The 14089-nt window shown below is 41.1% G+C and overlaps 1 protein-coding gene across 1 annotated transcript in view; it reads left to right on the forward strand.

The window, feature by feature from the left end:
- LOC129828781 (integrin alpha-9-like) overlaps nucleotides 1–14089 on the forward strand; it is a 138332-nt gene that overhangs the window by 3325 nt on the left and 120918 nt on the right. Inside the window, exons 3-4 of the mRNA XM_055889983.1 lie at nucleotides 2665–2771; nucleotides 13288–13411. Of these exons, the coding sequence (XP_055745958.1) occupies nucleotides 2665–2771; nucleotides 13288–13411 (231 nt within the window). The remainder of the gene's footprint in view (nucleotides 1–2664; nucleotides 2772–13287; nucleotides 13412–14089) is intronic.

The raw sequence follows: 14089 nt of genomic DNA on the forward strand, positions 1-14089 counted from the left end.
AGACCATTGACAGACAGACAGGACAACAGACCATAGACAGACAGACAGACAGGACAACAGACCATGGACAGACAGACAGGACAACAGACCATGAACAGACCATGGACAGACAGACAGGACAACAGACCATGAACAGACAGGACAACAGACCATGAACAGACATGACAACTGACCATGGACAGACAGACAGGACAATAGACCATAGACAGACAGACATGACAACAGACCATAGACAGACAGACAGGACAACAGACCATAGACAGACAGACAGGACAACAGACCATGGACAGACATGACAACAGACCATGGACAGACATTACAACAGACCATAGACAGACAGGACAACAGACCATGGACAGACAGACATGACAACAGACCATGGACAGACAGACATGACAACAGACCATGGACAGACAGACAGGACAACAGACCATGGACAGACAGACAGGACAACAGACAACACTAACCACAAAGTATGTTATATAGGCAGCTACAGTGTTTAACACTGGTCAACTGTTCCTTTTACTTATAAATAATAAAGACATACGGAAAGAGAGAACATTCTCGGGTTGCTAGAAGTCCAGAAATATTTTGATAGGTATGATTAATGTTTTAGCTAATATTTTCCAAGTGGTTGTGCCAGAAAGTTTACTGCAATTGCTATTCTTGTGGTCAAGAGAGAGAGAAGGTTTATGTGGGTTTAATAGAAATCCCCACTTACTCCTCCATGTCACCAACAAGATGTACATTATTAAACAAAGCGTCAGGCCAGACGTGGGGTCCTGTTGCAGTGTTCACTCTCTTCCTCTGTCTCTGGTCTCTGTCTCATTCTCTGTCTCTCTGGTCTCTCTCTGTCTCTCTGTCTCACGCTCTCTGTCTCACTCACTCTCTCTCTGTCTCTCTGTCTCACGCTCTCTGTCTCACACTCTCTGTCTCACTCACTCTCTCTCTGTCTCTCTCTCTGTCTTTCTCACGCTCTCTGTCTCACGCTCTTTGTCTCACACTCTCTGTCTCACACTCTCTGTCTCTCTCTTTCCCTTTCTCTCTCACACACAACACACGACACACACACAGAGCGAGAGCTACCATGAATTATGCCAGACAGAGGGAGTTCAGCCCTAGGGTGCCTCAGAGAAAATATTAGTGATGAACTCCGGAAATAGCGTCAATTATAATTTTTCTTATTTGCACTGACTGCTCCAGTAAATCTGTGTGTGAATCACAAATGGCACCCTGTTTCCTATAGCCTAGTGCACTACTTTTTACCAAAGCTCTATGGGGCCTGGCCAAAAAGTGCATTACATAGGGCACAGGGTGCAATTGGGGACAAAGCCGGTGATCTGAGACGGAGGAACTGAACAGAGAGAGAAAGAGAGAGAGGTTAGCCCACCGCTTTTTTCTAAAGTTAAGTTAGATTCAGACTCTGTAAAAGCAGTGCCTTGATTGCACAATTCTTCTTGTGGTGTCTACGTCTGCTAATTCACCTAACATTTGCTAATTGATTTTATTTGCCCAGTTAAGTGCATTCTTGTTAAAGTGAATAACTATGTTCCTTTCTTACTGCTGTTTACTCTTTGCAGTCATGTTTTAATGGGACTAATGTTTTTATGTCTTGGGTAGCGTCCCAAATGAGACCCGAGATCTTGGTGAAATGTAGTGCACTACGTAGCCAATAGGGGTGCCATTTAGGAGGAGACACAGAGTCTTACTCCTTTTTCAGACATTCCTTAGGTCTTTTTGATCTTCATTAAGATTTAAGAATTGCTTAAAGTTGCAGAGACAGAGAGCAAATGGACATAGAGTCCTAGAAGCCAGTCAAAATATAGCCCAGCACCATCAAAAGACATGTATGCTTTTCTAAGCCACTTTTATCTGTTAGCAAACATGAAATAACTGGGCAGCTCCTTTGGCCTAGAGTTCTGCTACACACTCTGTAATGATTAAACAGGGTAGGATGACCAAACAGCGATTCTGTCCTAAATGGCACCCTACATAGTGCATTACTTTTAACCAGAGCTCTATGGACCCTGGTCAAAAGTAGTGCACTATATAGGGAATAGGGTGCCATTTCGGATGAAGGAAGCGTTTCAATCCTCTCCTCCCTCCTCCTAGGTCACTGTGCTCTCCATCTATCAGAGAGACAAACACACACACGACATTCTGGGCTGTAGTCTGGGATTTAGGCCATATCTGTTGGTCCAAGAGTTGTTTGTTTGGTGTCAACACCGATAAAAAAAAAAAAAAAGCCTGTCTGGTATTCAGATCATTACAAGGAACTTGACATGGTACATTTTCCTGTAGTCACAAAATTAAGACTGTTCAATAGTGAACCAGGGTGGAACCCAGGATGTATGTATGCCATAAGACTGTGTTAGCTTAATGAGCTAAAGCCAAGGCATTATCTCAGGGCAGCTAACACAAATCCTCAGACCTCAAACAAGGTCACTCATCATTGGAGCATAGCTCACCGAACCACGTCCACTACATCTACAAAAAACAAAAAGATAAAAGATCAACTTTAAAGCTCGTTTGTTAGAACTATATTAGAAACTTGTCTCTAGGCACCCCTTTCATCTGTTGACTCCCAGAGGATGGGGGAAACATCCACTAGGTTAAATATTAGTCATTGTTAACAAACTGCTATCTTCTGTCTGTCTCCTGCAGGGAACAAGCCCAGGGAGTCTTGTGGGAAGACGTGCCAGGGAGACAGGGATGATGAGTGGATGGGGGTCAGCCTCGCCCGGCAGGACAAATCCAATGGGAAAATACTGGTGAGTTCAAAATTCACAATACGACCCTGATCATCTGTTTTCATCTGTTTCATCTGTGTCTCCTAAAGTGTGTACTTGCACACTCTCTGTCATGGATTTGAAAGCATTGGATTGATGTACGCAGTTACTTCAGCAATTGTTTAACACAATCTATGTATGCTTGCAAATGCTGCCGGGTTTAAACCACCATCATTGTTACAAATGTCTTTCCATGAACCATATAGTTAAACCCCAGCTTTTCCTAACATCAAAGCGCTCCTTAAAAGGCAAATGTATTTTTTACTCCATCCTTTGGTTTTCAAGTAGAGGCACATGCTTTTGGCAATACGGCATGATTGTTTTCAATTGGATAAGTGGACACAACTTAATTCCAAATAATTTACTTATACGACACATCGACTATGAAAGTACACATTTAGTTTTTTGTTTATTTGTGAGTTTGTGTGTGTTTATGTATGTGTGTGCATGTGCCTGTGTGTTTGTGTGCAGCTGTGCATGTGTGAGTCTGTCTTTCTGTGTGTGCATGTAAAATGCATGTTTTCTTTATTTATTTTTATTTCACCTTTATTTAACCATGTAGGCCAGTTGAGAATAAGTTCTCATTTACAACTGCGACCTGGCCAAGATAACGCAAAGCAGTGCGACAAAAACAACAACACAGAGGTACACATGGGATAAACAAACGTACAGTCAATAACACAATAGAAAAATCTTTATACAGTGTGTGCAAATTAAGTAAGGAGGTAAGGCAATAAATAGGCCAATAGTGGCGAAGTAATTACAATTTAGCAATTTACACTGGAGTGATAGATGTGCAGATGAGGATGTTCAAGTAGAAATACTGGTGTGCAAAAGAGCAGAAGAACAAAAACAAATATGGAGATGAGGTAGGTAGTTGGTTGGATGGGCTATTTACAGATGGAGCTGTGTAAGGCTTCAGCGATCGGTAAGCTGCTCTGACAGCTGACACTTAAAGTTAGTGAGGGAGATATAAGTCTCCAACTTCAATGATTTTTGCAATTCGTTCCAGTCATAGGCAGCAGAGAACTGGAAGGAAAGGCGGCCAAAGGGGGTGTTGGCTTTGGAGATGACCAGTGAAATATAACTGCTGGAGCGCGTGCAATGGGGGGGTGTTGCTATGGTGACCAGTGAGCTGAGTTAAGGCGGAGCTTTACCTAGCAAAAACTTATAGATGACCTGGGGCCAGTGGGTTTGGCGACGAATATGTAGCGAAATGGCTATTGTGCGAGATTGCTGTGAACCATGCATGCTGCTATCATTCTGTTAGCAGTTGACGTTAAAAACACCTATTTAATTTTAAAGCAATCAATAAACCAACTATATGCAGTAGTAACCTCTGAAGTGCTAGCGAGGCCGTGGGTCTTTACTCCAGGGTCTCTTTTTGTATATTTACTCCCAGATCAGAGGGCAGCTGGCTGGGTTTGTTTAGGCTGCAGTCCCTGGCCCTTCCACGGTGGTGGTCTCCTAACCTTAGTTTCATTAAGTGTTAACTCCTGCACCCTGCAGTGGGCGATGAAAGGACCAATCCCCTCTCTCTTTGGCCCTGAAGCCCGTCTCTCGCCCTGTGGGACATTCCATGGCCTTGAGACTGGCTGGACGTTTTGGAGGGTTGTCAGTAGTGGGTCGAAGGACACTTGTAAGGGCTATAAGCCCATGTAGAGAAATAGACAGAGTAGAAGGACACTCATAGCCTCCGTTGGCCTTGTGTTGAGACAGTCTGTAAATACCTCTGGCAGGTGGCAATGTGTTAACACACTTGTTGATAGGCTTCCCACATCAGGGGAGTTGGAGGAATCTTGAGAATTTGTGTTCTGTTGCTATGGTCTTTCTCCATTTCAATGCTTCCATTTTCTGATCATTGCAGAGGGATTATATTTCCATGATGTTCAAACCACTTCCAATGGTTATTATGCATGAATAATAAGAGATACAGAGATTTAGGAGGGATTTGTCTTGGGTAATGTATTGTAGTTGTTTTTAGGTGATGGCTGTTTTCCTTATCCCTTGAAAAAGGGACCCTATCAAGTTGTTGCATATCAACAGAGTTGAAGTTAATCATTTGTTAATAATTTTAGCATCTGTAGACCATTTGTAAAAGGACTCATTAAATAAAGTGATACCAAAATGTTAGTTAGGGCCAGGCACCACAGGCTGAAATTAAATTTTTGCATCTACCTATCAATTTAGAAATTTGTTGCTATTTTGGCCCATTAATATTAATATTTTCGAAAAGTAAACATACAAATGTCAAAAACTTGATGAACATTTATATTTTCTTTAGTTTATCATACTACCGTCATCAACATTTTTATGAATTTTAACCACTAAAATGGACATACTTAAATACTACATTAAATTACATGTAATTTAAAAGCCCATTTTATAGCGATTGTTACAAACTAGACTATAATTAGTAACTTACTTTGAAGGGATGGTGATTGGGTCTAAATAGGCATTTGTTATAGTCTAAATTCAGTGTACTTGTTTTTAACTGCCATTTCTTAAATGTCAGATTCTTCCAACATGCCAACACATTTTTCTCAGCTTCAGAAGCATCTGCATTCACCAAATGTTGTGTGGTTTTCCTTAGATATATTCTCCAGACTTGCCCAGAGGGAGTTATTGATATGCTGTAAATGTTTTATTGTAGATAACATTTTTCTTTGGAAAGATGTGCCAAAAAAGCTTTTAGTATTTTACAGATAGAATGATGGAAAAAGTATTTATCCACAATCTGCTCTGGATAAGTCTTGGAGTGTCTTAACAAAATGAAACCAAAATATTTAGTTTGATTTCATCCAGTGTCCAGAAAAATTGATTTCTGTGATATGCAAATATACACATATTAATGACATATCACTGCATTTGCAGATTTTAATAAAACATTTTTAAAAATACAATTATAATAAAATATATTTTACATTCAACTAGTAAAAGTTGGTTATGATATGATTAAGGGGGAAAAAATAGCCTATGAGGGTGTAGTGCCTGGCCTTAACTCCAGCAGGTTTGGTGATTTTACAGTAAGTCAAGTGGCAAATTGTCCAAGTGGTTGTTTTAAACTCCCCAGCAGGTTTGGTGATAACAGAAAGATAGTGAAGTTTCAGAGCCACGTATCAATGGGCCCCTGTAGAGGTCTGCTGAGTATAGACATATCATAGTAATAAACTACTATCCATTCTGAAGGGAGCAGGCTGCTGATATTTGTTTTTATCTCATCTGAATGGACTCAGGTATCTCTGCATGAGGAGAGGACCGGCTGGTTGGCAGATGTCGCTCTGTGCTGTATGTATCAAGCGTCTCAGAGTAGGAGTGCTGATCTAGGATCAGTTTTGTCTTTTAATATCACAATGAATAAGATTACATTGACACAGGGTACTTGATCCTATATCAACACTCCGACACTTGATACATCCAGACCCTGAACTACATTTATTTCAGCCGTGTGTTGCTTAAAGTTTAACCAATCAGCTGTGTTTAACTGAAAGTCTAAACCAATCAGCTCTCAGACTGGACAGCAAAATGTGTGATAATGGAACACCTCCATATTTGGTCTCTGATTCTGGCAGAGAAACACAACATTAACATTATGTTTTTACTAGTTTATTACTTGTTTATAATATACTGCTTCTTTGGAGTCAGGCATACTGCTTCTGTTGTAGTACTGAATATGATTTAGTAGCAAGCTTGTTGGAGCACCAGTAGTACTGCTAGTGCTGTCGGCCAGACTGCTCTGAAACACATGAGTGTTTCCCAACACAGCCATACTTCTGCCAGACAGTCATCTGATGCTCTCTCTCCCTGTGCCCAAAATCTGCTGCACAACTCTTCTACCCGCTTCAATAGGCTGTGTAACAGTGTGGACTGGAATTCTCCTCCAGTATGAAAGGGGAAAGAGCTGAACTTTGTGTGTGTGTGTGTGTGTGTGTGTGTGTGTGTGTGTGTGTGTGTGTGTGTGTGTGTGTGTGTGTGTGTGTGTGTGTGTGTGTGTGTGTGTGTGGAAAAGTGTAAAGATACCTTTATAGAAAATGACAAAAGTAAAAGTCTAAAAGTATTTAGTTTAAAATAGACTTAAGTATCAAAAGTAACTGTAATTGCTAAAATATACTTAAGTATTAAGAGTAATAGTATGAATAATTTCAAATTCCTAATATTAAGCAAACCGGCACCATTTTCTTGTTTTTTAAATTTACGCATAGCCAGGGGCACACCAACACTTAAGTAGTACTTTAAATTATTTAAAGTATTTTTAACTAAGTATTTTGCATCACTGTCTAAGACTGCATCCCAAATGACACCCCATTCCCTAGATAGATAGTGCACTACTTTTGACCAGAAATACCTTGATCAAAGTTGTACACTATCTAGGGAACAGGTTGTTACTTGGAATGCAGTCTAAATTCGGACCACATTTCTGAGGCACCATTTGTGCAAAGAAGCTTGGAGGCTGCTGCCATAGTTTCCTATTAAAACCCCCTAAGGTCGAAGTCCCCCCCCGCGGAAATCTAATTTGCATAATACAAAAATCCCCATTATAATCTGTCAGTTTAAGCTAGAGATATCTGTTTTGCATTTGATGATATCTCAATCCACCGCATCCGCCTATGTCGCACTTCCGCATCTGTGTTGAAAGGTGACAGAGCTAGAGCGGTGTTTGTCAGACCATGAGACATCCCGAAAATCGGTCTTCTCACAAAATCGTCTGTAGCGTCCGAACAGTTTGGCCTAAAACCAATATGACCCCTCTGTGAAAAGGTGACTCTCACGAACACGTACACATTGCTCTAGGGTGCCCACAGGCCTCACAAGACATCTCTGAAGGTCCCCCGGTACCCGTTGAAAAAAGTTATGGAAGTACAGTACCAGTCAAAAGTTTGGACAAACCCTTTGCCTTGATGACAGTTTTGCACACTCTCGGCATTCTCTCATCCATCTTCATGAGGTAGTCACCTGGAATGCATTTCAATTAACAGGTGTGCCTTGTTAATTTGTGGAATTTCTTTCCTTCTTAATGCATTTGAGCCAATCAGTTGTGCTGTGACAAGGAAGGGGTGGTATACAGAAGATAGCCCTATTTGGTAAAAGACCAATCCATATTATGGCAAGAACAGCTCAAATAAGCAAAGAGAAATGACAGTCCATCATTACTTTAAGACATGAAGGTCAGTCAATACGGAACATTTCAAGAACTTTGAAAGTTTCTTCAAGTGCAGTCGCAAAAACCATCAAACGCTATGATGAAACTGGTTCTCATGAGGACCGCCACAGGAAAGGAAGTTACCTCTGCTGCAGAGGATAAGTTCATTAGAGTTACCAGCCTCAGAAATCGGCAATTACCTGCACCTCAGATTGCACCTCACAGAGTTCAAGTAACAGACACATCTCAACATCAACTGTTCAGAGGAGACTGCGTGAATCAGGCCTTCATGTTCCAATTGCTGCAAAGAAACCACTAATAAAGGACACCAATAATAAGAAGAGACTTGCTTAGACAAAGAAACATGAGCAATGGACATTAGACCGGTGGAAATCTGTGCTTTGGTCTGATGAGTCCAAATTAGAGATTTTTGGTTCCAAATGCTGTCTTTGTGAGACGCAGAGTACACGTAGGTGAACGGATTATCTCTGCATGTGTGGTTCCCACTGTGAAGCATGGAGGAGGAGGTGTGATGGTGCTTTGCTGGTGACACTGTCAGTGATTTATTTAGAATTCAAGGCACACTTAACCAGCATGGCTATCACAGCATTCTGCAGCAATATGCCATCCCATCTGGTTTGCGCTTAGTAGCACTATCATTTATTTTTCAACAAGACAATGACCCAAAACACACCTCCAGGCTGTGTAAGGGCTGTTTGACCAAGGAGCGGGATGGAGTGCTGCATCAGATGACCTGGCCTCCACAATTACCCGACCTCAAACCAATTGATACAGTTTGGGATGCTTTGGACCAAGAGTGAAGGAAAAGTAGCCAACAAGTGCTCAGCAATGTGGGAGCTCCTTCAAGACTGTTGGAAAAGCAATCCTCATGAAGCTGGTTGAGAGAATGCCAAGAGTATGCAAAGCTGTTATCAAGGCAAAGGGTGGCTACTTTGAAGAATCTCAAATATAAAATATGTTTTGATTTGTGTAACACTTTTTTGGTTACTACATGATTCCATATGTGTTATTTCAAGTGGTTTGATATCTTCACTATTATTCTACAATGTAGAAAATAGAAGGGAAAAAACTTGAATGAGTAGGTGTGTCCAAACTTTTGACTGGTGGTGTATATATGAAGACTTATTAGTGCCAAAAATAAGGGGTTAAATGCACGTAAAAAATAAAAAATCATTTTTGGTTTGGAGGGACTATCTGTTGTTCCATGTAGTAAATCTGTTATTCAGTGTGTTTGTATGGGCTAATAGCCGTAAGGCCAGAAAACATTTTCATCAAAAACATTTTATAACATTTTTTGATACTCCAAGGGGTCTTAAAATTCAATATCAAATGATCTGAATGATGAATGATCCTTTGTATGACCTTCTTATTAAAACAATTCACATAGCTCATTATACAATGAGTGGGTCTAATCCTGAACGCTGATTGGTTAAAACCGCATTCCACCTGGTGTCTATTCCACAAATTACCACCGGCTAAATCTATGACGTTAATGTTCCTATTTACTCTGTTCTGTCTGTCTGCGCAATCCACTGTTATACTAGCCCAACAAAGCAATTTATAAACTTGATCTCCACCATAAAAAGCATCTAAAAAGTATCTAGACATTATCTCACATTTATTTTATACTAACATTTAGTTTTCAACAGCGGACATTTGAATAAACCCTGCTGTCTGTCTCTGACGTGCAAAATGTCTCATCCCGACTCCAAAAGTCTTGAGTCAGAATGAGACAGATGGGCAGCTTTTCTCAGCCAGTCGAAGTCATGAATCAGCATAGTTTGTATGGATATATACGAAGAAATATCAATAGAAAACAGGTCAAGCGAAACGATGTGGCACATTTTCCTTGTTTTACCATCCCTGTGAGGACTTCTGGTCTCCACCAAACTTTACACACACAAAGAGATGGAGATCGTTCTGGAATGTTTATCCAAAATACAAGATGCTAAGAGATTATTTAGAGGAACACTTTCAACACGCAATATTAATGTAGAAAACAACTTTATGGGACTGAAGGAATTTCAATGCTTTACTCCAGATACAGACTCCCCCTGAAATCACAGAAATAACACTATAAAGTTTTGAAAATGAACTTGAATTCACTTCTTTAAAAAACATGTTATTGTGATTTACAGTGCTCTATTTACCTCTGTGAGTTGGTGTATTTGGAACTAGCCATGGGAGAGTTTTTCAATACCGTCATTACCGTTGAAACAATTTATCTTTGAAGTACTTTAATACAATAGAATATTTGTAGCTACTTTTTAAAACAATGCCTGCAGTCAACATTTGCAATACGTTAGGAGATAAAGAAGATCACGTTCTTCATTTAACCTGTCACATCATTTTTCATTATGAAGTAGACCCCCGTCACGTGGAGTTTGTTTACAAGCACCCAACTACGAGAGACTTGTGAGTCACTCACTGTTGTGCAGCACGCGCTATGTGATCTAGTTAAAGTAGCGAATTCACAACTACATTTTGCCAGCTAGATATCTTCTAACTATTAAGTTAACTGTCTAAATGTGCTATCTAGCTAAGTGGTTAGTCTTGCGAAATCCGTACATTACAGAACTCTTAGGAACTCAGTTGAGGAGCAGTGTAGAGAGGTAGAGCATGGTGCTTGCAATGTCAAGATCGTGGGTTCGATTCCCAGGACCACCCATACTTAAAATCTATTCCTGCATGACTGTAAGTCGCTTTGGGGAAAGAACGTATGCTAAATGGCATATGTGAACTGGTTAAGGGCTTTTCACACTACTGAACTGTACCTAACTGAGCTGGCCAGGTTACTAGAGATGTGCATTTTTCCCTTTCAAGACGATTCAATAGGTATCTAGATACATCGGCTCCAATACAGGAACTATACATTTTAGTTTGAAACGATTCTGGGTATGTTCTGGGTATAACCCTGGAAATTACATTGGTTGTAACTCAACCAATAAAGCCTAATATTGCGCAAGCCAGTTTACAAACATTTGAATGCTGAAGGTTACCTGCAGATAGAAGTGCCAGATCAGGAATAGGCCATCTCGTTGGTCAGCGCACGAATCTGCGCACGGCGCGCAGTTTGACTAGGCTAATGATATTGCCTGTGGTTGTTCATCATTCAAAAGGCCTTGTAGATCAAAGACTGTCAACATAATTACATGCTTAGTTAGACACTGAAGAAGAGGATGCAGTTGTCACAAAAGATGAGCGGTATTTTCAGAAGGTAGAAAGAAAGTAATTTGAGCAAAACATTTTAGTGAACCGGCAATTTGAATTGATTTCTGACCGATGCATGCTACGTTTGGGGTCCTGCCCAAAGCACAGGGACAGATGCATATCTGTGAATAGTTACATCCCTAGTCGTTATGCATCAGTTGCTGAAACCATGCTGAAAAGAACATGTGAAAAGAAGAAATACTCCTGTGGCTGTAAAGTTTGGCTCGGGCCAGCACAATAATGTGAAATGAGTAGGACGGAGCGCAGTGTGTTACTACAGTATGAATATGTTATGAGAAATGATAGGAATTCAGAGGTTATTATTAACATCTTATGATGAGTAAACTTATGACCCACTACATATATAATTGCTTTTTTGGAGGCAGGATGTTCTTTATTTTGGAAGCAGGGGATGTTTAAACGAGGCTGCCTGGATCTTTAATTTAAAACCCTTGCCCTTCGGTCTCAATGTAGACTTTGATCTAAACCCATTCTTGTGATGGTGTTTTTGTTATCCATTGTAAATAATGTTTGTTGGCCTATGTAGCCAAATTGTATCTATGATCGTATGTATTCCATTCATGCTTTTTTACATGTTCTTTTTATATCTGTAAATTGATCAATGAAATCAAGCCACAGTCGGCCATGATTACAGACACAAATCACATTTATTTATAAAGTCCTTCTTACATCAGCTGATATCTCAAAGTGCTGTACAGAAACTCAGCCTAATACCCCAAACAGAAAGCAATGCAGGTGTAGAAGCACTGTAGCTAGGAAAAACTAAGGCCAGAACCTAGGAAGAAACCTAGAGAGGAACCAGGCTATGAGGGGTGGCCAGTCCTCTTCTGGCTGTGCCAGGTTGAGATTATAACAGAACATGGCCAAGATGTTCAAATGTTCATAGATGACCATCATGGTCAAATAATAATAATCACAGTAGTTGTCGAGGGTGCAGCAAGTCAGCACCTCAGTAGTAAATGTCAGTTGGCTTTTCATAGCCGATCATTCAGAGTATCTCTACCGCTCCTGCTGTCTCTAGAGAGTTGAAAACAGCAGGTCTGGGACAGGTAGCACGTCCGGTGAACAGGTCAGGGTTCCATAGCCGCAGGCAGAACAGTATAAACTGTAGCAGCAGCTCGGCCAGGCACCTGTGTGTCTTTTCAAACTATATAAACTAGTAACCCGCAGTGTTTGCCACTATACCCCGATGAAGACAGCTTGGCTGTCCAAATGTTGGTTATTCAATTATTGCATCTGAGCTCTTAGAGTGTGCAGCTCTCCTTTTCTTTTTCAAGATGTTCTTTAGCTGACCTGAACCACGCTGGACTGAGCTGGCCTAGTTACACATCCACCATAGTTGCTGGAACGCTACTGGACAGAAAATAAGTGTCAGCACAGTTTGGTTCAATAGTGTGAAAGGAGACCTGGGAAGCAACTAAAATGTTAATATGAAGATGTTATGAGTTAGGTCTAACTAGGAGTTAGGATCTCATCCCACCGCATATAAAATGTCTGTTTTGGAAGCAGGGGTTGTTCCTAAGCTGATGTTCAGATATTCACACCACAGACCAATGAGACCAGGGCCGTTATGGTCACAGTTGGCTTTGCTTTCATCCCCCTTCTTCTCTCAGAACAGTTAATTTGGCAGCCACAGAGACAGTGGCTGGATCCTAAATGGCACCCTAATTCCCTATATAGTGCATTATGTTTGACCAGGACCCATAGGGCTGCTATTCGGGACGCAGACACACTGTCTCCATCTCACATAATACAGAGTCGGTCTTGCCTTCTGCTTTGTGGATATCGAGTTACATAAGAACTATTGAGTTAAGTAATCAGGATGGTAGATTAAAGAATACACTTATTATGTCAAGTGTTTGGGAATGCAAATTATTGGTTAATGTGTGTGGGGGTGGGTGTGTGTGTGTGTGCATGTGCTTCTGTCTGTCATTTCTGTCTGTCCATGTGTCCATCTCTCCGCCCTTTCTGTCTGTCCGTTCTCTCAGTTATCTCTCAGAGGAGGCCAGTAGATCCAGTCATACTTGAGTGAGATGCCATGTCTCTCTGTCTGTCAGTGTCTGTCTCTCTGTTCTGACTATGCCTCACCTCATGTGTTTGATGCAGGCCTGTGCCCACCGTTGGAAGAACGTCTACTATGACTCTGAGCTCATCCTTCCCCATGGTTACTGTTCCATCATCCCTCCTACGCTACAGGGCCGGACCCAAGCCCTGATCCCCTGCTATGAAGGTACAGAAGTACACACACACATACACACACACCAACTGTACAGGACAGGACCCAAGCCCTAATCCCTTGGTAAGAAGGTACAGTAATGTCTTCAATGGTTCTCAATCTTTTTGGATTACTCTACCCCTAATTAGATTTTTCTCTGCCTGAAGTACCCCCTCATGAACGATTGATCGTCTATTTTCTCATGAGTCTTCCAACGTAACCCCTGCTTATAGGCCAGTTACTCTTATAGGTAATAGCACCCCATGTTGAGAAACACTGCTTTACATCCACTTCATGATGGATTAGATCAAATAATGTAGAATCATTTCCTTCCTGGTAAACTATGCATACACAGATGCTTCCTTCTACCGACAAACAGACAGGCAGTAAGGTCATGGTTACTGCATGTTAATTTCAATGGAATTCTTCCATCAGCCAAATTGACTCACACTGTACACAACTTATAGACACAGACGGATGAGGGGGAGAGGGCTTGTGTGTTTAAGCTGTGTGTGTGTGTGTGTGTGTGTGTGTGTGTGTGTGTGTGTGTGTGTGTGTGTGTGTGTGTGTGTGTGTGTGTGTGTGTGTGTGTGTGTGTGTGTGTGTGTGTGTGTGTGTGTGTGTGTGTGTGTGTGTGTTTAAGCTGTGTACACGCTCGGCCCCAGGTTAGACAGTGCAGGTAGTTTATCATGG

Source organism: Salvelinus fontinalis, chromosome 30 (assembly GCF_029448725.1).
Source record: "Salvelinus fontinalis isolate EN_2023a chromosome 30, ASM2944872v1, whole genome shotgun sequence".
Classification (NCBI taxonomy): domain Eukaryota; kingdom Metazoa; phylum Chordata; class Actinopteri; order Salmoniformes; family Salmonidae; genus Salvelinus; species Salvelinus fontinalis.